General features: G+C 38.0%; 3 protein-coding genes across 4 annotated transcripts in view; 2 read left to right on the plus strand and 1 right to left on the minus strand.

Moving 5' to 3' along the window:
• SMC6 (structural maintenance of chromosomes 6) overlaps positions 1-549 on the minus strand; it is a 32,570-nt gene extending 32,021 nt beyond the window's left edge. Inside the window, exon 1 of one of the 2 annotated variants that reach the window (XM_085218062.1) lies at positions 418-549. The gene's annotated coding sequence lies outside the window, so the exon portion shown is untranslated. Of the gene's footprint in view, positions 1-334 lie in introns of both variants that reach the window. The other variant, XM_010707962.3, reaches the window with a different exon arrangement.
• The window catches only part of KCNS3 (potassium voltage-gated channel modifier subfamily S member 3), a 444,844-nt gene that overhangs the window by 309,680 nt on the left and 111,256 nt on the right, over positions 1-23,908 (plus strand). The window lies entirely within an intron of this gene.
• GEN1 (GEN1 structure-specific endonuclease) lies at positions 495-22,628 on the plus strand. Its single transcript, XM_085218063.1, has 15 exons — positions 495-626; positions 842-1,473; positions 2,379-2,585; positions 5,121-5,307; positions 6,198-6,374; positions 7,315-7,425; positions 9,459-9,532; positions 10,050-10,141; positions 10,911-11,061; positions 11,176-11,212; positions 11,312-11,392; positions 12,627-12,757; positions 14,431-14,492; positions 15,038-15,181; positions 15,306-22,628. Exons 3-15 carry the CDS (start codon positions 2,425-2,427, stop codon positions 16,739-16,741), a joined length of 2,844 nt encoding a protein of 947 aa, XP_085074189.1. The 5' UTR covers positions 495-626; positions 842-1,473; positions 2,379-2,424; the 3' UTR covers positions 16,742-22,628.

The following is a 23,908-nucleotide window of genomic DNA, read 5'->3' on the forward strand; positions in this document are numbered from 1 at the left end:
AATACAAAAGCATCAATTCAGTAAAGAGCATGAAATCTACCAGCATGGAATATACAAGCAGTTACAAACAAAACCCACAGCGACAACCATGAAGAAATAAGGGCAAGACAAATCCAGTTATAAAAACATCACCGATCAATGCAAATTATCACAAGTAATTGTTATGCGCTTAACAAGAGCATAAAAGGAAAACACAGTGTCAATACAGGATAAGCACTGTTACACTTGACAGCAGAAAAGTACTTCCATCACTATGTCACAGCACAGGAAGACAGGGTGCATTCACTACAGACAGCGCGCACAACAGGACGCAACATTCCAGGTGCGGCCTCACCAGGGAAAGGATCGCAACCTTCGCTCCACCGCGGCCGCCCCCAACCACCGCAGCCCCACGGGGCCGATCGCTCCTCTCCCCACCTGTCCTCGCCGCCAGCGGGACCGTTACAACGGGCAGAAAGTTGAACGCGACCAAAACACCGCTTCTTCAGGGAGCGGCGCGGATGGGAGCGCGTAACGGAAGAGCCGCCAAGAGCGCGGCGCATGCGCGCTGCCCGCCGTCCGCCGTCCGCCGCGGGGCCGTTTCCGTGCGCCGCCATTTTCGGGAGGGCGGAGCGGGAAAGTGCGGGGTGAGCATCTGCGGTGTAGGGGTGGTGGTCGTCCTCGGATACGGGAGTTCCGGACCTCTGTGTCTGTCTGGGGCTGCGATCGGATCGAGGCGGGAGTTTCAAGTGCTTAAATTGGAGGGAGGGCTTCTTCGTGGGCACAGCTGTAGGGCGGGAGGACAGACTGCTGAAAGCCTCAGCTGTGCTCCATTGAAAAGGTTTTTGTGTGTGTGTTTTAGTTTATGTTTCCTGCTAGCGATCTTACGATACTGTGCTTATCGCCGGTGATTCGTCTGTATGTAGAAAGGAAACCAGGCTCAGCCTCCGTCTTTGGAAGCCTCCATCTCTTTGAGACTGAAGGATGCCTCTTTTTGTCATTCCATTGAATCCCCGCGTGTCTTTGGAGAAGGTTTGTGTGCCTCTCTTGGTTTCCCCTGGTGCTTCCAAGAAACGGATCGCTCTGTGCTTTCAAGAAGTAACGCCGCTGTTTGTATGTTTTATTCCTAATTTTAACTCATTTTATATCCTTGAGGTGTAACAGCAGCAACGTCTACATAGTTTTACTGTGTTATGCCTTGAGTGCATAAAACTAAAACCGGGTTTTGTGTCTGAAGAAGAGGATTACTGAAATGCAATTTGTGTTGATGGTAACGCTTTCTTTCAGGATATGATAAGAAAAAAAAAGCCTAGAATGCCTGCTAGTAGTAGAAATGATACATTCCTGAATGGCTGCCTTGTGTTAAAACAGTACAAAACAGCTTGCAAAGACAGCCTTGTTGTGCCAGGTGTTGGATGAGGGAGCTTCTTGAGTTTGATGTGGCCCTGCTCACAAGAAGCAACAAGATGGAATATCCTCGTGTGTCTTAAGCAGGTCAGAGTTCCTCAAGTCAATTTCAAAAGAGGGAAGTGTATTCTTTGTGTGTGTACAGTTTCAAATTTAGGACATAAGAAATAAAAGAATACTTGAGATCTTATTTCTGTCTTCTGATATTGAGGGAATTGAGAGAAACTTAAATAACATGAGGCAAACTTGGTGTGATAAGGCAATGCAGGAATAGATGAGTACTGTGAGGGTCTTCCCTCCCTTTTACAAGTCAGAGGCTTCATATAGAAGCAGCAAGATATGAAAACCAAAACTATCCAAGGAAAGTGAAGAAAAGGAAATCCAGTCATGCAGTGGTATGGATGACAGCTGCATAAATAAGTAAGAGACAAAGAAATATACTGCCTAGTGGGTGTATGTTATCTGCTGGTGTTTCTTAGAGGTATTTTAGTGCCAGTCATACAATAAAAAATTAAAAGTAGTAAGAAGAGAGATGTTAACATGTTCTTGGAGTTATGCTGTTATAACTTCAGAAATGGTTTTTTGAAGGAACAACTTGAGGTTGTCTGTGTTGTCTCCTTGCAGGTGGATTCTACAGCTTCACATAAGGAAGTAATTTCCTCAGAGAATGTGGATATTGTTTTCTTTGTTTTTAAATAAGTCGTGGAATTTAGTTATGTATGGGATGCTTTAGAAGTAATTTATGGGTTGGTTTATTTGTTTCAGTTGAATTTATATTGTGTTATGTGTTGTTTTTAGATTCAGACTGTTAGAAATGAAAATATGTAATGCAAAGAAGGTACCAAGTAATAAACCATCTGTAGAGTGCTTAGAAGTCTTGTGTGTTCTTTGCTCCTAAAAGCAAAACTGATAATGTCTGGGTATTTGTTTTCTGGTCTTAGCGTTCATAGTATGTCATGTTTCATTTTATGAAAATATTTTATTTTCCTTAGTCTTTACAGCTAAAACCTTCCTGCTGACAACGAAGAAGGTAGAACAATGGGAGTGACTAATCTGTGGCAAATCCTGGAGCCTGTGAGGCAGCCTGTAAGCTTGAGTAGTCTCAAAGGAAAGACGCTTGCTGTTGATTTAAGTCTGTGGGTTTGTGAAGCACAGACTGTTAAAAAGATGATCGGAGTAGTTACCAAGCCCCATCTGAGGTATGGTATCCATATAGATAACTAACAAAATGTTCAGGAACTGTATGATTTAGTTATAGTTCTTCTGAACTTGTGACTCCTTGCTCCAATATTCAAATTACTGTGTTGCTTTGATTCTGCTATTAAACCTGTGCTGTGTACATAGAGGGTTTGAAATGAAGGCACAGTCATACTGGTTTAATTCAACTTAATGCTTGGCTGCAAACAGGAGAATTGGTTGAACCAGGTGTGCCATTATTGAGGCCTCATCAATGGGTGAGCGGTGTGCAGGCAAAGCCGTACTAGTCTTACTGTGATACCGTGCTGCATCATGTATCAAGCTGCAAGAATAAAAGTCAGCATACTCACTGCCATGTATTCCTGAGGCTGTATTGGAAGTTGGTAGGGAAATTTAAGCCGTTTTTGACTGCTATTTGGAGGCTGGTAGAGTCATAATGTACCTGGAGTTATGCATACTTCAGCCTGATTTTGCGTATGAATTGGAATTCTAGTTAGATCTGACATTGAAGTAAATGTGTTTAAATCATTCTTCAGGCTAAAAGCAACACTGAAGTATGCCTTCAATTCATACGAGCAAGTATAAGCAACCATAACCTGAGAGCGCTGTTTACTGCAATGATGCTGACAGTAGGTATTGTGAAACTACATGTAGACTTTTAAAAATGAGCAGCTACTGGTTAGCACAAGAATATTGACCTAATAGCTGCTGTTATATATTTCTGTGGCATCTGTTGAGTTTATTTGATATGAAAATTAGCGTCTTCTTAGAATCACTTCTTAACATTTTATTACTAAGACTGCTTACTAAGACTGGATCATTAACTAGAGAATGAAGCTTAACATGAATTCTTCACTTCTCTGTGATATAAAGTCTTACATGCGGTGGAATGGAAACATCAGCCCAGATACCTTGCACAATCTTTCAAAAGTGAGATGAAGGGATGGACGGATTTCTACCAAAAAATAAAAGATAATATTTCAGGTAGATGGAGATTAACTTAATTTGCTAAGCATTCTGGAGAAACTACTATTTAATTGGATTTATATATATATGTTATAAAAATAGAACTTGCCTCAAGAGATTAGCTTATTCTCTTTTACCAGTAACAAATATACAGAGTTAAATCTAAAGTAATGGTCTTTCCATGTCAATTGAAGCATTGTAAATGTTTGCTTGCTCTTCTTTGAAATATTAATTCAGGAATTATAGGGAAAGACATATACTGTGTGATTACTCTGATACTGCTATTGTGTACCAGGTAATTATTGCTGTCTTGCACATCACTGGTGGGAAGAATTTTTGTATTTCCATGTGAAATAAATTGGCGTAATAATGGTATCCATGAATCTGTGTAACAGCAGTATTCCTTTACATCAGATACACCAGCATTGATAGACTTGGGCTTAATGGTACAAAACAATCAATGCAGATGTATTTGGAAGCAGACTTTGAATAGTGCATTTTATGTGGCCTTTTAAATTTTCTTATGTTCTTAGAACATAAAGACAAAGAGTATTTTTAGGAGTATTTGCTTGGAAATCTTGTAATGCTGTTACAAGTTGGTAGTGAAACAATCTCAAGTAAAGACAAGAAAATATAAAATTTTTTTAGCCTGGGGATGAGGAAATCATGGGAGAAGAAGAGCAAGCCAAGACTGAGCTAGATTCTCAGACACAAGAATCTAATGAAGTTTAACAAGGTCAAGGTGTTGCTCTTGGGTCGAGGCAGTCCCAGATAAGAGTAGAGACTGGGTAGAACTCACTGAGAGCAACCCTGCAGGAAGGACTTGGAGGTCATGATGGACAAAAAACTGAGTGTGAGCCAGCTGTTTGCTTGTGCAGCACAGAAGACCAACAGTATCCTGGGCTCCATTAACACAGGTGGCCAGCAGAAACAGGGAGGTCTCCCTTTACTCTGCCCTCGTGAGGCCCCGTCTGGAGTGTTGCATCCAGGCCTGGGGCCCCCAGTACAGAAAGGATATGGAGCTGTTGGAGAGAGTCCAGAGGAGGGCCATGAAGATGATCAAAAGGCTGGAGCACCTCTCCTATGAAGAAAGGTTGAGGGAACTGGGCTTGTGCAGCTTGGAGAAGAGAAGGCTCTGGGAAGATTTCATTGTGGCCTTCCAATACTCAAAGGGAGCTTACAAGCAGGGGGGAACTGACTTTTTACATGATCTTATTGTGATAGGATAAGGGGAAATGGTTTTTTGAACTAAAAGAGGGGAGATTTAGGTTGGATGTTAGGAAGAAATTTTTTACTCAGAGGATAGCGAGGTGCTGGAATAGGTTGCCTAGAGATGTTCTGAATGCTCCGTCTCTGAAGGCTTTGGTTGGTTGGGATCCTGGGCAGCCTGATCTAAAGGTTGGAAACTCTGCCCACAGCAAGGGGTTAGAACTAGGTGATATTTAAGGTCCCTTCCAACCTAAGCTATTGTATCATTCTGTGACTGTTCCTGGAGTAGACTGAGGGTTGTAAGGAAATCTGATTTCTTTGGATTTCTTTCCTTAATTCTGGAACACCTTACTTTATTGCAGAAACCTGTTTTTTCGGTATTCTTTTTTCACATCAATGGGGATTAAATTGGTGTTTGTCATGGAAGGCGAGGCCCCCAAGCTGAAGGCAGACACCATGAGTAAGAGAAATGAGATGCGATACGGAGCCTCCAACAAACATGGGGCTGCAAGAACAGGGAGATCTCTTTTTAAATCTATTTTGAAAGAGGTGAGTAACTGGGGAGTATCTCTCAATACTTTTTTAATGTGATAGAAACCTTTAACAGTTTGAAGACAACTCAAGAGTATAAGTAGTTTTCTGCAGAACAAATTTCAACAGTATTTGGAATTAGAGGGAGCACACCTCTTGCAATTGTGCTTTCCAACATGAGTTGATTGTTGCAGTAGGGTGGCAGTATCAGAACAGTTCTCTTGTTTGATGCATTCTCTGTGTTTTATGCTGCAGTGAGCCACAAATGTAACTGAGTGCTTATTACAGAAATGCAGCTTCCTTGTTATTTGGTGTATTGTTGGAAATCTGCTGCATTAGCTGAGAAGCTTTGGCTGCAAAGAACTTCTGTTCATTAATTTTTATTTTAATTGATTATCGCAGGTGTTTTGCCATTCTTATGTAATCAGAGTTTTGTGAAATAAAATATGTAGACTTTCATGGTAGCTGAATGTATTCATGTTCTGTTCTCAAACTTGTAGAAAGTATGTGTTTGTATATCTTTCAGTATGTCCTCAATTGTGGTCCAGTATTAGTTAGACCAACAGTACTGTACTTTTGTGCTTGATATTTTGGGGCAGTCTGACATTTTGTTGAAGGACACTTATCTAGGACTGGCACAGACTGCTGAGTAGTCAGATTTTGTGAAGGAGTAACTGTTAATCATGTTGTGTAATTAATATATAATGTATTAATCTGTAATTAATGGTCTTAGTTGAATATTTCTTTTGACTGTTACAATAAGATGCTTTTGTAAAGCAATTGTTGTATTGATATAATGTTTTATATATACTCTTTCAGAGTGGACTTATAAACTGAGAAAATACATGCTAATAACTGGATATAATCTAACATTCAATGTGTATTTCCTTTTGGGTTCTTTTATTTAGTGCCTCCAGCTGCTGGAGTGTTTAGGTGTCCCATGGGTTCAAGCAGCTGGGGAAGCAGAAGCAATGTGTGCTTACCTGAATGCAAAAGGCCATGTTGATGGGTGCATTACCAATGATGGAGATGTTTTCTTATATGGAGCTCAAACAGTTTATAGGAACTTTGCTATGAACTCTAAGGTAACCTACATCAGTAGGATCAGAAGGAGATCTTGCCGGCTCTTTAGGGTCATCCCAAAAATGTAAATGGAAATTAAAAGGAGGCCCTTGAAACAATTGCTTGGATATCATGCTTATTTACTAGTTTGTGTTGATTATAACTATTCTTTAAGATAGGAACATTTTGTCCATGTAGTGGGTTTAAGAATAAAACAACTGAAAATCACTTGCAGTACTGTCACCTCTGTTTGTGGTGTTCCATGGTGTGTAATAAAGATAAGTTACTTTTTTTTTTTTTTTTTTTCCTTCTATAGTGGAGAATTTTAGTGAAATCATTGCTTCCTATAAATTCCCATTTGGAGCATGTAGGAGTGTAGGAGTGGTCAGCCTCCTGGCTGGTTTGTGTGTGTGTGCATTGTACACGTTTGGTTTATTCATTACAAATATATTTACAGTTAATGCTCCTAGCCTTAAATGTTGAATAGGAGAGAGATTATGCATCTGTATTGCAATTAACAGGTTGTTGTGATCATTCAGTAAAAAACAATTTATGACCTTGAGCTGAAAATATTTATTAAGAGTGCGTTTTTCTAAACCTGGCAGATCCAAATTTTCTTAGTTGACACTTTCTCTGTAAATCAGAGAAAAGATTTAATGTGTTTTGCTTGGTAAATCTACTAAGAAAGTGGAGGAAAAATGAGATTGGGTTGGTATTTCTTTATCTAAAAGGTAGTTTTTAAATAGTTGGTATCCATGCTTACAGCTTGAAATTCTAGAACTGCTGCTATTCTCATGGTGTCCATGTGCTACATTATAAATTTTAGTTGCTGCTTTATAGGATTTTTCCATCAGACCCTTCTATATTTTATAGGGTAGACCTCATTATAGGGTAGAACTGCAGACAAGGCAGTTCCTTCCCTGGTGTCACAGAAATGAAATAAATGATAAATGTCTTTTTCAGGAGCCACATCTTGACTGCTACACAATGTCCTCTATTAAGGAGAAGCTTGGTTGTGACAGAGAGTCTTTGATTGGACTAGCTGTTCTTCTGGGTTGTGATTATCTTCCAAAGGTAAGCAATTACTTACAGCGTATCAAGGAAGACTTCATGCTAACAGAACTGTGTACAATACATGATTGCTGAGATCTAAGGATGCTTAGTAAGTCATAATTTTTTGTGATAGTTTGAAGATAGTTAAAATGGAACATTAATCTTTCTAAATCTGATGTGTTAGTCCAAATTCAGTCTTCATCTCCATTGTGTGAAAGTTGCAGTTTAATGATACTGAGCAAACATGAGAACTGCCCATTAGCACGTATAGTACAACCCTGGCATAGTAGCTGAGGAGAAAAAACACTGTGTCCTTTGGGATAGCTAGTAGTCATCGTTTTGAACTGCAGTTAGTAGTAACACTTGTTCTGGATGGAACTTTAGGCTTTTATTTAGTAATGAATGAATGAAGTTTTCAGTGGGCATTTTTTTCTTTTTTCACCTTGAAACCTCTTCTGTTGTTGTTGTTGAGGCTTGAACAGTTTTGGAATGGAAAGGAAATGAGATGAAACTTATTTCTGAACACTCCATCATACGGTGACCACAGGCAATAATTGCTCCATTCTGGTTGTCTAAGTTAACTATTAAATCATGGTGTTTCAATTTAATACATTTGTACTTTTAAGCAACAGGCAAAGTGCATCAATCTAATTCTTTCCTCTTTTTTCTTTAATGGGAGACTTGCTTCTGTTACAGTAATCTGTAAGCACTTCATTATCACAAAAGAAACTGTAATGAAGAGGGGAGAGGCAGAAAATAGTGGCTTATCAGTAGTTTCTGTAATGCCCCTAGTAGCTTTTGGTATGCTGAGTTATTGCATAGTCCTAGAATGGCACAATTATGTAACACCAGGCCAGTCTTGAGTTGCTGCAACCCAGCAAAGCAAATAACGATACAAACTTCTAAGGAAAGCTGAACTACAGGAGTGCATTGGGTGTGGGGATTAGCAGATCAGATAAGTGAGAATACCACTCTATAACTGCACTTGCTTTGTTCATTACGTACAAAAATGCTGCTTTCCTTGCAGAAGCTGAATACCTGATACTCTGCTCAAGTGTCTGGCTGTCGTCCAGTGACTACTTCTAATTGGTTTTGAAAATAGATTCATTTCATGCAGTTGCAATATATTCTATTCGGTCATTATGTCTGAATGAAACTTGTAGCAGTGCTGTAGGAAGGACACTCAATATGGTGTAAAATCCAACTGCACTGATTCTTGGTAAAGTAATGGGCATAAGAATTGAACGAGGAACTGAAAAGCAGCATGTACTTCAGTGAATTTAAGAGTTGCAGTGAAGTCCTGGATTTCTGTCCTTGAGCAGCTCCTGAAAAACAATTGCTGTTTCCATCCATTAAACAGTGGTAGTCTGTTTTCCCATACAGGGCACGTGTACTGCAGATGTAGTAATGTAGTAAATATCAAACAAGGGAAGAGGAGAACTTATTTAAGGCTTGAGTTTTTAATTAACTTTCAAATAATGCTTCTGCATTATTCACTGTAAATCACCTATCAGCTTGAAATCTCAAGTATTAGAGGTTTCCTTGCCATAAAGCTGTTTTTTCTCCTGTGACTGAAAGCTTTTTCCTGTTGTTTTTTTTTTTTTTTTTTTTTTTTTCTGCTTGAGTTTCTAGCATTTTGACTTCAAATAAAGAATCTTCATCTTTCCAAAACTATTACGAAGAGTTTCAGCTGTATGGCTGGCACATAGCTGGCAAGAACACAGCTATCCTCTTTCAGATAGGAGAGAGAAAAAGAAAATGCAAGAAAAAGACAGTAAGAAACAGGAAAACACGTGACTTAATCTGAGTTGTTTTTGAGGATAAGGCCATTTCATGCATCTTGCGTGTCACGCTGATTGTGTAGCTCCAATCTTTTGCCATTTCTAGCTTCATAATTTTGTAAAAAATATATATATATATATATATATTTTTTTTCTTCTCAGTTTAGCTCAGTGCCTTGGGATTGTTATTTCTGTCCATAATGTTAGAAAGGCAATAAAGATGTTTGTACTGCATGTGTCATTTCTTAATGTTTCATATTTCTGTCTCTATAGGGCGTTCCAGGAGTTGGAAAAGAACAAGCTTTAAAATTAATTGAGACTTTGAGAGGTCAAAATTTACTGCAAAGGTACAGTGCAAGTGTTTACCCTGTATGCTCAAGTACTTTGATTTTAGTTCACATACTTGCTGGTATGGGCTTCAGCTCCAAGACAATGCTAGTAATATTTTTAATTTTTTTTTGAGAGAGAGTCAAGAGTCAAGTGGCTGCATTGTTGTTTGCCTAAATGAATTACATGGTGTGCTGTGTGAACTTGTGGATTGTTTTAAATATTAGCTGACACCTAGCTTTAGAGTATGTTGTTGCATTGGAATAGAAGTCATGAGGACTGATAATTTTTATTTTTTAACTGGTTTGTGGATTAGGACACGAGGTACTAAATGCTTCCTGTGTTTGTTATCTTAATGTGCATGTCATTATTCATAATCCAACAAGGATATGCTTGCAAAACAAATAATCTAGTTTCTTAACTTAGGAAATGCTTCTTGAGCAAATGCTTGAGAATTACAAAGGGACTACTTGGGTATTTTATTTTAAGTATGAAAGTATAAAGCATTTCTTAATCCTTTAAATATCATCCCTATAGGTTTGAGCAATGGAGAGAACAATCAGAGCATGATAATAATCCACCTTTGGTTGTTAAAAGAGTAGTGCACTGTTCTGACTGCCATCATCCAGGTCAGTGTTGAAAGAGTGGAATTTTATTTTTAGCTTAATCATTTGTTTGCTCTTGATTCTGGATGTTGGGGTCATCGGATGGTTGAATTTTTGTGACTAGCATTACAAACTGCTTTTCTTGTCATTCAGCTTCGACTTCACATTTGCTGCACTGTGTATCTGTATGAAGGCTTTTTGAAGGTACAAGTGACGTTTCTCAAATATGAAACCAGCAGAATGTTAATACAGTGCATTGTGTGATCCCAGATATTTACCTTTTTAACAGCGTCACTAAAAACAGCATGCTGTAATGGCAAGCAACTTTCTTTTCTCCTCCCTAAACTGGCCTTGCATGAGGTCTGAACCCATTGGCATTGCTGGATTTTGCTGTAGCTTTTTCTTCAAAATAAATTAGTCCTAACCTCATTTTTGTGGTGTCTTCAGTGAACTCATTTAAAGGTATTGCTCTGGATGGTAATGAGAAGGGGAAAAAAGCTTGTTTTATATATCCTTTACTTATTATTTTGTCAAGATGTCCCATGCTACTTCTGCAGCATTCATTTATAATTCCTCAGCACAAGGTCTGAAACAGGCACAGTCTTAAGAAAATAATTTTAAAAAATAATACATTCTTCTTGTCAGTTTTTATGGTAGTTATATAGCTAATGTACTCAGATATGCTTACAGCTGTTATTCATGCGTGTTCTGACCTTTATATTTCTATTGCTAATATTGTTTTTGGAGGTGTCTAAAACCTCCTTTCTCATTGAGATTTGTGCATCTTCTATAGGATCATACAAGGAACATGAGCGCAGTGGATGTAAATTCTGTGAAAGCACTAGATACTGCAAACCCAGTGACTCCAAAAACTGCTGCCCTTGTGAATGGCATCAGTTAGAGCAAGTGAAACAAGCAAGTGCAGTGGAGGACAATATCAGAAAGTAGGAATGTTTTGAAAAGAAACTGCTTTCCCTTTCACGTGCAGAGTGAGCATTTAAAATGTGTATTTTTTTCTATTTGTTATTCAGTTCCTAACACACTTGTTTTACCTGCAGAAAAGCTAACAGTTGTGAAGGCTTTCCATTCTCTGAGGTAAGAAGCCTAGTTAAAGATTAATTTTCCAAATCAGTTAATTGAAATTTCAGGTTTTTTGCCCTTTCCTCAACTACATCTTTTCTGTTTTATCTCAAGGTTATCCAAGAATTTCTTGTAAACAAGAATAAACTGAACAAGATAATGGAATGCAAAAGGCCAAATTTATTGTCATTTCAGGTATATGTGAAAATACTGAATATTCAGCTCTGTGGATTTTCTTGTTTTTTTGCCTTAAGGAAGTCATCTGTCATTTTGATTTATTTTTTTTTTTTTTCCCATTGGTAATTCTACAGGAAATACAATTAAAGTACCTTGCTACAGCTTTTTAATTCACCTCATTCTTTTTGAAAGTTAAAAATTGGCAACTGTGAAAAATTAGTTGATGTAAATAGGCATTTAGAAAAGCTCAAGTACAGTAACTTGGAAAAAAGGTCACTTGCTATTGTTCCATTTTTCACTGTCTAGCATTACTAGAGTGGATTGCTGAGCACTGGATCATCTCTAGTGTATAAAATATGGTGTGTTTATGAGGCATAATGCTTCAGGAATGTTATTTCTCCCATCTTTTGTAAAGGCTTTAACAGGTGTGGCTCTTGGTTTTTACTCACATTTGCCTTGTCCTCTTACCAACATATGTATATGCTAACTCAAGTTACGTTTGCAGACTTTGAGGTTTTTGGTTGTTTCTTTTTTTTTTTAATAATAATTTCTTGGTATCACTGAGGCAGCTGGCTTCTATACATAACAAGCAGAAACATTTATTCTGAATTGTGCATATATCCCCCCCAAAAAAGATGGCAGGCCTGTATTTAGCACAATCCTACCACCTTCCAGGTACAGAGGCCTTTTAATTCCAAGTGCTCAAAGCTCAGAAGTGACATACAGAGTTTGCTCCAAAAGTAATGCCTACTGCTTGCTTCCATGCAAACTGCAGCAGCTACAAAGAGCACAATACCACGGTTTGATAGAGCAAACTTTTTGCTACAAGCAAAGCACTTTTTTTTTTTTTTTTCCAACACAATCACCACTATTAGCTGTTTATTTTCACCACCAATTAGCAAGATTAGCAGTAGGGATTTCATGTGTCACCACCCCATAGACTGCCATTTTGACTCTGACTTGTAGTCTAGCTTGTCACACAATGTGACAGCTCTGCATGGCCATCTGGAACGTGACTTTTCTTTCACATCACTGTTCCTTTGATTTCTTATTGGCAGCAGGTGGATGTGCTCATTTACAGAGATATCTCACTACCAAGTGGAGGAAGTTATTGTTTGGCATTTCTCTAACTTACAGAATGTTTAAAGCGTCTAGTTCTGTGTTTCTGCTCAACAGCTTTTGAAGTTTGATATCTAACAGAGTAAGCAAGTTTTAAAGCATGTTTTTTTTTTTGTTTACTTTATACTAACAGATATTTGCTTCTGAGAAGATGGAATGGGCAAAGCATTATGCTTGTAAGAAGCTATTAGTGCTGCTGACGCGTTATGATATGATCCAGAGGAAATCTGGATACATTGATTCAAAGCAGCTGCAGGCAATACGGTAATGTAACAGGTGTTCTTCAACCTAATATTTTACTTCTGCTGCTGGAGGAATTTTTTATTTATTTATTTATTTATTTTACAAAAATGTAATTATTTTCTTTCCTCTCTGGTTCAAGCTATGTGCTCATTTTGAATAGAGTTAAAAATTTAGATGAACATACTAATATATATGTTGCTGTTGCACAAAGTTATACATACAGCAGTTTTCTTATGTTCCAACAGAGCCTGCTTTTTCCTAAGCTTACTATTCCATTCTGTTTCCTTCGGTCTGTGCACAAGAGGTTTACCTTTTAAGGGATTATTTCTCTTCTCAGATACTTAGTCAATTTTGATTGACTTCAGTGATTAAAAGATACGAGCATGGACTTATAAATAAACATCTGCATACTCAGTTGTGTCTAGTGAAATTATCGCCTTCCATTTTGTTTCTGCTACCCCTTCCTCTCAAAAAAATCCAGTCCTTTGTCATTACTGACATGGCCGTGGATCCTGGGTACTTAAAATGGATATGCAGGAAAAACAGTGTGATGCAAGTAATGATTTCCATCTCAGTATTTTCCTGGCATCCAGTTTCCGTTACTCAGGAATTCTCTGGGCCAGAGTTAGTATCATTTTGATCTGTCATCCCTCGGTGGATCTTCTAAATGATCTAATATTTTGTTAAGCCTATGTAAGCTTTAAGAATCTACAGTGTCTGTTGGCAAAAGATAGCTAAGCTTAACTTCACAGTATGAAAGAAATTATTTGACTTCCTGAGGGGATGTTTTGATGGGATCCACTTTCTTCTATTGTAAGGTCTATTTGTCGTTCCATTTCTTGGTGCTGTTCAGTTTTTTTATAGATTTAATTTTAGGGAACAAAAAGCAGTCAGTGTCAGTATGGCATCATCTCTTTTGGATTGATGGGTTGATAGTCTGTTAAACTGTTCCTCATAGAGAAGCAGTTTTGTTTAGCATTATCTTACAGAATAATGACTGGATTGAGTATGTTGTTTGGAGGCTGCTTTTTAATGAGTTGATTAGACAAGTTACTGATACTTTGCTTTGAATGAAAGAATTGATATGTTCTGTTCATGTTTCTGTCTAATGTTTCAAGAGTTTAAAAGACAGGTCTTGATCTCATTTTCTTTTCACAGTCATTTAAAAACATAGTAACGAGACAGCACCAACCTCTTTACGTGTAGGAACTTTGACTGTCCCTGTTCTGTTCACGGTCTGTCTTAATGACAACCCTGTTTACTATCTTACTTCATGCTCTTACGCAAAAGATGTGAACGATAATGTCTGTTCAAATTACTGTCTATGGCAGCAGTCTTCTCCATGGTATAGTTGAAGATACCAAACTGATGTTTGTGGAAGTTTGCATCAGGGTTATATGTTCAGAACAGCTTTCTGATCTTTGGTTCTGCTACTCAGCACAGTGTCATTTCTCCTAAATGAATAATCAGTATTCAGCATCTAGAGCCAAAATTTTAGTATACAACTTGTGCATTAAAAAAAAAAAAGCATATTTTTAAAATGCTATGCTTAGTTCACTGCTACAGAGATTTTCTTCTGCTCTGAATTATAAATTAAAATAGCAAAATATTTTTAGGTATCTTAAATTCTTCCTTATATTCCTTGTTTCTTGTTCAGACAAAATCATCTAATGTGTTGCTTTCTTTTCTTGCAGGATAGTCAAGACACGTGTTAAAAATGGAGTTCCCTGTTTTGAAATTGAGTGGCAAAAACCAGGTTGGATGGATTTCTATGCTTATTATTGAATAGCCTAATTCATAGAAAAAGACAAAAGCATTCTTTAAAGAGTAGTTTGATAGCATTATGAGTAAAAGATGTGTGAATAAGATTGGGAAAACTGCTGTGAAAGAAAATGTCACATTTCAAGTACCCTGAAACCAAGAGCAATGCTAAAAATCAAAATAAGACAAAACCAAACACAAATAACACCTTCACCCCCCCCCCCCAAAAAAAAAAAACACCACCTATTTTAACTATTTACCCAGAAAGCAAGAGGCTTGGTTTCCAATTATTTTTTGTAGTTAATAAGATCTGGACTTTTTTCATGTCATGTTATGTCTTGTTTCATGATGACAGACTTCAGTCCTCAGTCTGTATGATGTAGGAGCTTGTCAGAAAGCAAACTGTGCCATAGCCGGGCCTCAAACTTTGTGCTGTTTGTCTCTTTACATATCTTCCTTACACTCAAATATTTTTTTCTCATTCCATCCTCTGAAATATTTGTGTATATATTTCTAATATAAATTAATTAATTTTGATAGAACACTATGTTGATGCAGAAGATGAGCCTGTGGAGTTGTATGTGGTTACAATAGAAGAACAGCCTTTGTTTCAGGCTGCTTATCCAGATGTTGTTGCTCTTTACCAAATGGAAAAGTCAGAAGCTCTGGCAAAGAAACAGAAAAGTAAGTCCAAAAATTTTTATCTTATGGGCCTTGCCAGAATACAAGAAACAAAAGTAAATATTGCTCAACAGTGGGGAAAAGTACAATGTTTGTGTGCCTTTTTTTTTTTTTTTTTTTCCCCCAGACAAGAAAAACAGACCAAAAGAAAAGGAGTTATTGGATGCTTATGGTGAAGTTACCAATTTTCTGTCTCAAATGAATTTCAAGTCTGCGGATGAAATTATTCCTGTGCCAGATCACACGTCTGATGGAAAAACTCCACCTGAGTATCAGATATGCCAGAGAAGCACGGAATCAAAAGATCCAGCAATAGCTGCAGCTTCTTGTGTAACATCTGTTCAAATGTCAGAATCGGTTGGACTTTCTCAGACAGCATCACCTTGCTTGCACTTAAAGAGTACATTGACTGACTCATCTGTAGCACCAGCACAATTTACTAAAAACTCAGGAGTGTCATCCTCTGTTACAGCTGATCCACAACTGAGCAGTACTGATGGGAAAGGAGCCTTCTTCAGCACTTCACCAACCCATGGATATAATACCTGTGATCCAGCACCTGACTTGACTGCATACATAAAACACTCATATTCACTACATCACAAAACAGTAAAAAATAGCTTGCAGTATTCTGGTGCACAGTCAGATCAAGATCATTCTGATAGTGCAGATGACTTGTTTTCAGATGGCCACGTGGAGCAACCTGAAAAGTTGTCTTTAAGTGAGCGTATATTTAAGAAGACTTCTGTTCCATCAAAGTCTGTGCTGCCAGAAGATGTAAAGCAACAGGAGCCTTTCAAACATTTTAAGCACACAGAAGCAGCATTGAAACTTGATAATGATCTCTCGTCCTCATGTCAGTTAAATAAACTAGTACAAGACACTAAAAATGTGTTCCCAGAAACCTGTGCAAGTGAATCCAGTGCACCTGTTTCTCAAGAAAGCGACACCCAGCATGAAATGATGCAGAAAGACCGTATTATAAGCTGTTCAACATCTCTAGTCCCCAGTGGGCAAACAACAGAGCTGTTGCATACTGTGTGTGAAGTGCTTCCATTGCCTCTTCCTTTGCCAGCAAATGTTGCTCCTGTCCGTAACGTAACAAAAACTTGTACTCAGACTGCTTGGAAAACTTCTTTTAAGAGTGTGTGTCAGAGTAAATGCTCCTCTAGCGAGGACAGTGATGATGGGAACATGAATAAAAATCCAGTATGTAAGCAGAAGAAGAGGCAACTGAACCCTGGCCAGTTTAAAAAAACTTTTACAAAGAAAAGATATAACACTGCTAGTAGCAAAAGTACAAGCAGTGACTCAGCACTTGTAATTAAAGGGATGGAGAAAACCACCAATTTTAAGCAAGTTGGTGGGAATTTGTCATTGGAAGTATCTCCAAAAAATTCCTCTGTAGTTGAAGTTGATTGTTTCCAAAATTCAGAACAACTGTTTCAGGGCACAGGTTCCAGTCCTGCACAGCAAGTTGACAGTGATGTTCTGATTTCTTCATGGGCAGACAGTCCCCTTCCCCTGTCTGAAAGACTAAAAAGAAGACTCAAAAGTAATTAGGTTGCTCATAAAATAATTATGGTAACAATTAACTCTGAAGCTTCACTTCTTATAGAGCTCTTTTTCAGTGTTTCTCCTGTGCTGTGTCAACTGAAGTGCAAACATTCATGATGAATAAGTTGTGAAATACTTTATTTTGGTGCTGAAGCTTGAAACTAAAATGATGACAAAGGTACTAAATCAGACATTGTGGGCAAATACCGATTATTCTGGGCTTGGTTATGTTTTGAATGTGTAAACAGCAGACTGGTATAAAAGGGAGCAAGGTTGGGACTTTTGAATTATGAAGTCTTTTTTTCCCTGCCAGGTTGTTAAGGCTATTAGTCCTTCTGCTTATACAAACAGACTTACTAAAAACAGTGCCTGTTATTGGATGTGTTTAATAAGGCAAATCAGCACAGCACTTTACAGCTGAAACTTTCAAATCTGCCCCACTGACTTAATTTTGCTAGTTTAAACTATGCTTTTCAAATTATGGGATGTTGGATGTATTGATTATCTCTAACGGGTCAGCTTGAGACATGCAGCGGATGTATGTTTGAGCATAGCTAAATTGATAATATGCTGTGCCCTATAATAAACCTATTTGAATATTTGTACCTTCCAAATGGAATAAGCCATATAAGGATATTCTGGTTTTATGGCTGTCACTTGCGCTATTCAAGAAAATTTGATGGCAGTTTTAACCACATGTTTCTAAGTTAGGGCATTTTTAATTTACAGAGGGTATGCAATTTCATCTAACATTCACGTATACCAAGAGAAAGGTTAAATACAGAAAATCAACATCTGACAACAGTATTGCAGGCTCTCTGAAAAATATCATGCACTGTAAATGTTTGATCTTATAGCAGGAACTTAAACACAATTGGATTTTTGAAGGTGTTTTTTCTTTCCTCTTAATAGTCAAGCAAACTGATCATAAACAAAAAAAATTGTCTTCTCAAGCTTATTAGAAAATTTTTCCTTACCTGTACTTACTTCATAATTTTCCTTTTACTGACCAGAATGAGGGCCCACCTTACATGCAGTGTTTATGTTCTACTTGGTTTATATTATTCGTGCATTAATGAAAAGGTCAATTATTTCTTAGAAAGGCAGAAACCTTAGAAGTTAGGAAGCAAAACTCTGTGTTAAAAGAAATAGATAATATAATCTGTAATTAGTAAAATTGGTAACTTCTTAGCTTGGCCAGTAGCAAAAGCTGATTTGTGTAAATTTTCTAAATGAAAAATGAGTTATATAGATGAGCAAAAGTTCCAGAAGTATTGGAAACATCTCTTTCTGGAAGCTCACCACCCAGATGGTGTGAGCATATAACTGAAAGAACAGAAACGCTATGGAGAATCAGAGTAACAGTCACCTGCGAATTAGAAAGGGAGAGATTCCAGATGTTCTAATCAATTGTGGACAGACTCTGTGTGTGCAGAAAAACACATCTGTTTGATTCTGTTTCTTTCTTGCTGCTGATTTTTGAATACTGAAAGTTGTAATCAGCTGCTTGAATTTTCAGGAATAAAATATCAGCAAGTACTTATTGGAAGGATCATAAATTTTTACCCATACCTTGTGGGTTTCTGTACTTTAGATTTTTGTTTAAAGCTGATGGTAAGCTATGTTTTTGTTGTTGTTGTTATTGTTTTTTTTTGTTGCTTTTCAGATTTCTGGAAAGACTGCCTTACTGAAGGATTTTCCAAAAATACTGTGCCATAATTTACAACAAATTCATATTTTATGGATTATGAAAGTCAGAAATGAGATGCGTTCATGAGCTAGTAAGAACTGCAGTGGAAGAAAGTTAGAAGCAGCAATAGATTTGAAAATAACTGCATAGGATACCGCCTCTCACACTATTTCTGCTCGCTGCAGCAAATCAACATAGGAAAATTTATCCTTGGGGGTATCATCAGATTTGCAGTTCTCTGCAGACAGTTTAAATGCATTTGGAGTTCTCACCTTACTGTAATTTACTCAGTGCAAGGACTAGGGCCAATTTCTCTACTTTGGAGCTGTTCTAAGTGTCAAAGCTGACTGCTTTGCAGGCTCTCACATTTGTGAAGAAAATGCTTAAATATATTGAATGTCTGTAACAGATAACATCTGCAGAAAATATTCCTAAAAGATTATGCTAAACAGGTTGCAAGTATAAGTGAATGTAATACATCTGCCTGTTACCACTGAATACGTTTTCATTTATCCATCCTGGTCAGCCAGCACAATCTGTATCAGGATGCTTCATACAAAGCAATAAAATTATATCTGCTGTGAAGATGGAGCAGGTAAGGTGCATCATTCTTCAAATACTTCTCTGGAAGTTTTTCTATGAAAGCACTCCCCCAGCTCACTGGTGTATCACTCCTGATGAGGGTGTCATTCTAGCTCAGTTGATACCTGGAGTAACAGACCAGAAATTTAGGTTCTGTCTTAGCAGTATAAATACCATTATTTCCATTTTAAAAGTAATATTGTTCATCTGCTTTAACATAGAACATTTATATAGTATATGTTAACGAGGGGGAATGTTTAGGGTTCTTCTTGTGATTCTGTTTGAGTTCTATGGGGAAATCAACCAGAAAGTCATAAAGTACCGATATGGGGAATGTATACGTAGGAAAAACATATATATACATGTTATATAAAAACATATATATATATATATATATTATATATATATATTATATATATATATATAGTGGAAAATGATCAAAAAAAATCTTTATTTCCTGTATAGCCCACTATTGAGCTGCAATTGCTTTTACTGTTTTTTTTTTTTCATTGGGGCGTATTACTGACGTACTCGAGTATGTTCACAGATGCTGCTAACAAGAATTTTGTTCATAATCATTGTGTTTATCTTAACAATAGAATTGATAAATGGAATTTGTGTTTATATACAATTGACAGAAATATTTTCTAATTTGAGAATGAGATATCTAAACTGAATTTTGAGGATTAGCATGGGTTTGGCTGTATGCTATTATATAACAAAGAAACTGGGAAGATGTGGTGAAAGAGACTAATGGCAGCTGCTACTTGAGACAAGATAAAGTCTTTTCATGTCTAAAAAGGTGTCAAACTCTGCCATGTTGTATCAGTAGATAAAAGGGAAACTGCAGTTAGAATATTATTGGGAGTTGTTGCAAACTTAAGTGCTGCTGGCTAAACTCAGCGCTAGATTTAGCGCTTTTCCCTTCAGGAAAGAAAACAACTGTTAAAAGAAAAACAAAATGATGGCAGGTGACAGAACCACTCTGGCACAATTCTCTTCCTCCTATCCATCACTGTGGTTACTGCCAGTGCTGAACTGAATTTAAGACTAATAAATAAAACCACAAAGCTTTTAAAAGTTCTGTAAACCAAAGTTTTATCTCTGTCTCCTGAAAGAATTTTCCTTGTAGGGTTTGGGGAGATCTTGATCACTAAGCATAGCTGGGAAAACAGATATCCTTAGAAAATTTTGCTCAAAGAAAGCTGCTGACTACACTCATGGACCGATGGCTATTTGAAGTGAATTGGATGCCTGACTGAAATACAACAAGCTAGCTTCATGGATAATTATAATGCAAAGTAAATTTGTGTTGAAGTAGCCATGCATCAGCTTTTTTTTTTTTTTTTTTTTTTTTTTTTAATGCTATTTGCTCAGCCAAATTGGATGTGCTGTCACAAACATTCTTGATGAAAGAGCTCCTTGTCAGGCTATTGGTATTCTCAGATAGAGGAAGGGGGAACTTCAGTCGCGGTCTGTTCTGAATAAATTTGTGTGCAAATTTACTAGATGAATCATAGAATCACTAAGGGTGGAAAGTACCTCTAGACTCATCTCATCCAGCCATTAACCCATCCCCATCATGCCTGCTCAACCATGTCGTATTTCCTAGTTTCTTGAATGCCAATGGAGACAGCAACTCCACCACTTCCCTGGGCAGCTTGTTCCTATGAATTAGCACTCTTTCTGAGAAGAAGTTTTTCTTAATATCCAACCTGATCCTCCTCTGGCAAAACTCAAGGCTATTATCTCTTGTCCTGTTGCAGTTACTTGGGAGAAGAGGCCAGCACTCCCCTCATCACAACCTCCTTTCTTCTAGTTGTACAGAGCACTAAAGTCTCCTCTGTGCCTCTTCTGTCTGAACAATTCCCTCAGCTGCTCCCTGTAATACGTGCTCCAGGCCCCTCGTGATGTCATGGCCTTTCTCTGGAAACGCTCCAGGGCCTCTGTGTCTTTCCTGTAGTGAGGGGTGCAAAACTGAATATAGTGCTTGAGGTGCAGCCTCATCTGCACCACAGGGCATGATCATCTCCTTGGTCTGCTGACTGCACTGTTTCTGATACTAGCCAGGATGGCGTTGGCCTTCTTGGGTGTACTGCTGGCTCATGGTTAGACAGCTGTCAATATCCCTTAGAGCCTTTCCCTCTTCAGTTTTCCAACCACTCTGCTCTGAGATTGTAGTGATGCATGAAGTTGTTGTGTAGTAACATAGTCTTATTGAACCTTTAGAGCTGGCCTCAGTCCATCAACTCAGAGGAATCCAGATTCCTCTGTGGAGCCTTTCCTACTCTCAGGTAGATCAACACCTCCTCCCAACTTGGTCATCTGCAAACTTACTGAGGGTGAGCTCAATCCCCTCATCCAGGTCACCAATAAGCAGGAACCGACCCCAGATAAATACCGTTAATGATCAGTTGCCAGCAGAATTAAACTCCATTCACCACCAGTCTCTGGGCCTAGCCAGCTAGCCAGATCCTTACATGCTATTTTATTCCTCCATCCCAGCATGCTAATGCTGCCTGGGCAGTATTCATGTGACAAATAACAGACAAGGTGTCCCGAGTTTTATCTTCTGCAAAATAGATGGAATTTGTGGCCTCATTTCAGGCTGAATTCATGCTGCTTCCAGGGCAACATAATACCCAGATCCCAGAAAGCTTTAGCCTTTGTCTATAGCTCAGTGCGTTATTAAATGTTGTAAATATTCCCTTTGACTCTTTCATGCTGCGCTAAATTTGCTGGGTGGAAAAGAACCCTGTGTTTCCATTCTTTGAAGCCTGAAATTTAATGGAGCAAAGGGCTCCAGGAATTATAGCCACATACTTGCCTACTGTACGTGGGCTTTATAAGACTTCATCAAAACAAACATGTTGATAGCTTTTGTAGTATGCCTCTACCAAATAAGATCTGCCAGTTAGAAATATGAGACAGTCTATTTTCTTGTAATTAGTTATAGGGCTGATGTCTCAGTATGACCTAAGATGATGTTACTGAGGGAGCATCTTTTACATTAGATGCTGCCAAAGGAGTGGACAATTTGCATTTTGTAGAAGACTACATGGCTCTGAACCAGTTTTATTAATTGCATTTTTCTGTATTTTTGTGGATTTCCTGCTTTTGCAGTTTAACTTGGAGATGACTCTTTACAAAGATTGCTAAGGTTGCCAGTCTGAGCTGAGTTTATAGAAATCTGAAAGCTTCCTGAGTGAGAACCAAAACTATTGCTCTGTCCTCTCTTATTCTGTTATAGTTCAAGAGAGTGCTGAGTGTCTTTTTGCCATAGAATTTCTTGATAACTAGAGAATTTCAATTGGAAAAGGGAAAAACAAGGCCAGTGCCCTTCTTGCCCTGAATATGTTCAAATCACCTATTTGTGGGAAAGTAGCCATACCACGCAGTTATGAGCATGGAGCCTTAGGGAAAGATGCCTTGTCCAATTGAATGTGATGGGATTTGCATCCAAGCATCTCCAAGCGCAAATATCTTTTTTTTCAGTGTCTGCTCATATGCCATTGTCAAAGAAGGATGCCACTCCATATCTGGGCTTTTCTTTGTTTACCCGTCTAAAAATCCCAAGTCTTAATGCTCAGGAAAAAAAAAAAAAAAGAAATTGCCTCATCATTTTTTGTCTGTGGTTTGTAAAGAAATACTGTTTTCAGTTGTTAGCATATTAAAAAAAAAAAAAAAAAGCACAGAGAATGTGTTCCTCAGCTGTTCTGATTTAAGATCTTTTTGGTATTACCACAAGAAAACATTATGACAATCACATGCTGATTTTTTAAGATGTAAAAGTCAGGTTTAGCTATTTCTTCCCCCCCAGAATGCCTTATCCAGCACCACTCTGCCAGCACCTTCCATGTTGCTATCTCTGGTGTAAGTGATGTGAAAGGTAGGCTTTAAAGCAACCTATAATAGCTGATTGATTTCCATATAGCAGCCTAACAAATTGCGTAAACAAATAAAAATCACTTACCCTTTGTATGTTCTGCACTAAGGTCTTACAGGCAGGATTTTCTTCTCCCCATGTTGATAATCTGAAGAATGTAACTGTAAAATGAGCTTGTAGGTCTTGCCTGAAGGGATTTTATTGTACTGAAAAATTGCTTCAAGAAAATTATATTCCTTAGAACAATTGTGATGTGTATCTGTGTATCTTACTGCATCTTGTTCATGACAGCATGTTCATCCTGTAAAACATCAGGATGAAAAACCTTAAGTGAAGGTTTTTGTCTTTTTTTTTTTTTTTTTAACCAGTGTGTTAAAAACAAGCAAACAAAAAAAAAACAACTTTTGTGCTGGGAGGTCATTAAACACAAATTCAGAATAAATGACTCTCAACAGTCACAAATATCCTCCAACTGCCAGGCCCAATTTACTGCAAGCCCAAGACTGCGGTAGACTTAGTGACAGTGAACAGGAAAAAGCTTCAGAGCAGCTGAGTCCTCCTGTTGTGACACGCATGTAGGTATCTGTGCAAGGTATCACCTTGCACAGCCTTCTTGTATGAACACATATAACCTTGTTACTCTCCTTTGGGGAAAAGACATTGTTTTGTATATTGTATTTAACTGATCATTTAGAGTGTGACTCATGTGGTCACTGGGGATGGAGATGTATCAGTGGGGGAATATATCCAAACTATGACCAACAGAAAAACCAGCAAGGTGCAAGGTATCTCTGTGCAGAAATTACCACCCCAGATGTTCTAGTCAGCCTCAGCTGACCCTCATGGGGGTGCTTGCTGATTGGTCTCCACTCAGCACCCCTCAGACCTTTCTCTAACCTGACAAGAGCTTCCTGATCAGGGTGCATCTTCTTCCAAAGATCCCAATAACGCTCTCTTAAGAAAACCTCACTGGAGTTGTTAATTTAACAAAGCGAAGTGCTAGAATTTCCCCTTA

Source organism: Meleagris gallopavo, chromosome 2 (genome assembly GCF_905368555.1).
Source record: "Meleagris gallopavo chromosome 2, MGAL_WU_HG_1.1, whole genome shotgun sequence".
NCBI lineage: Eukaryota > Metazoa > Chordata > Aves > Galliformes > Phasianidae > Meleagris > Meleagris gallopavo.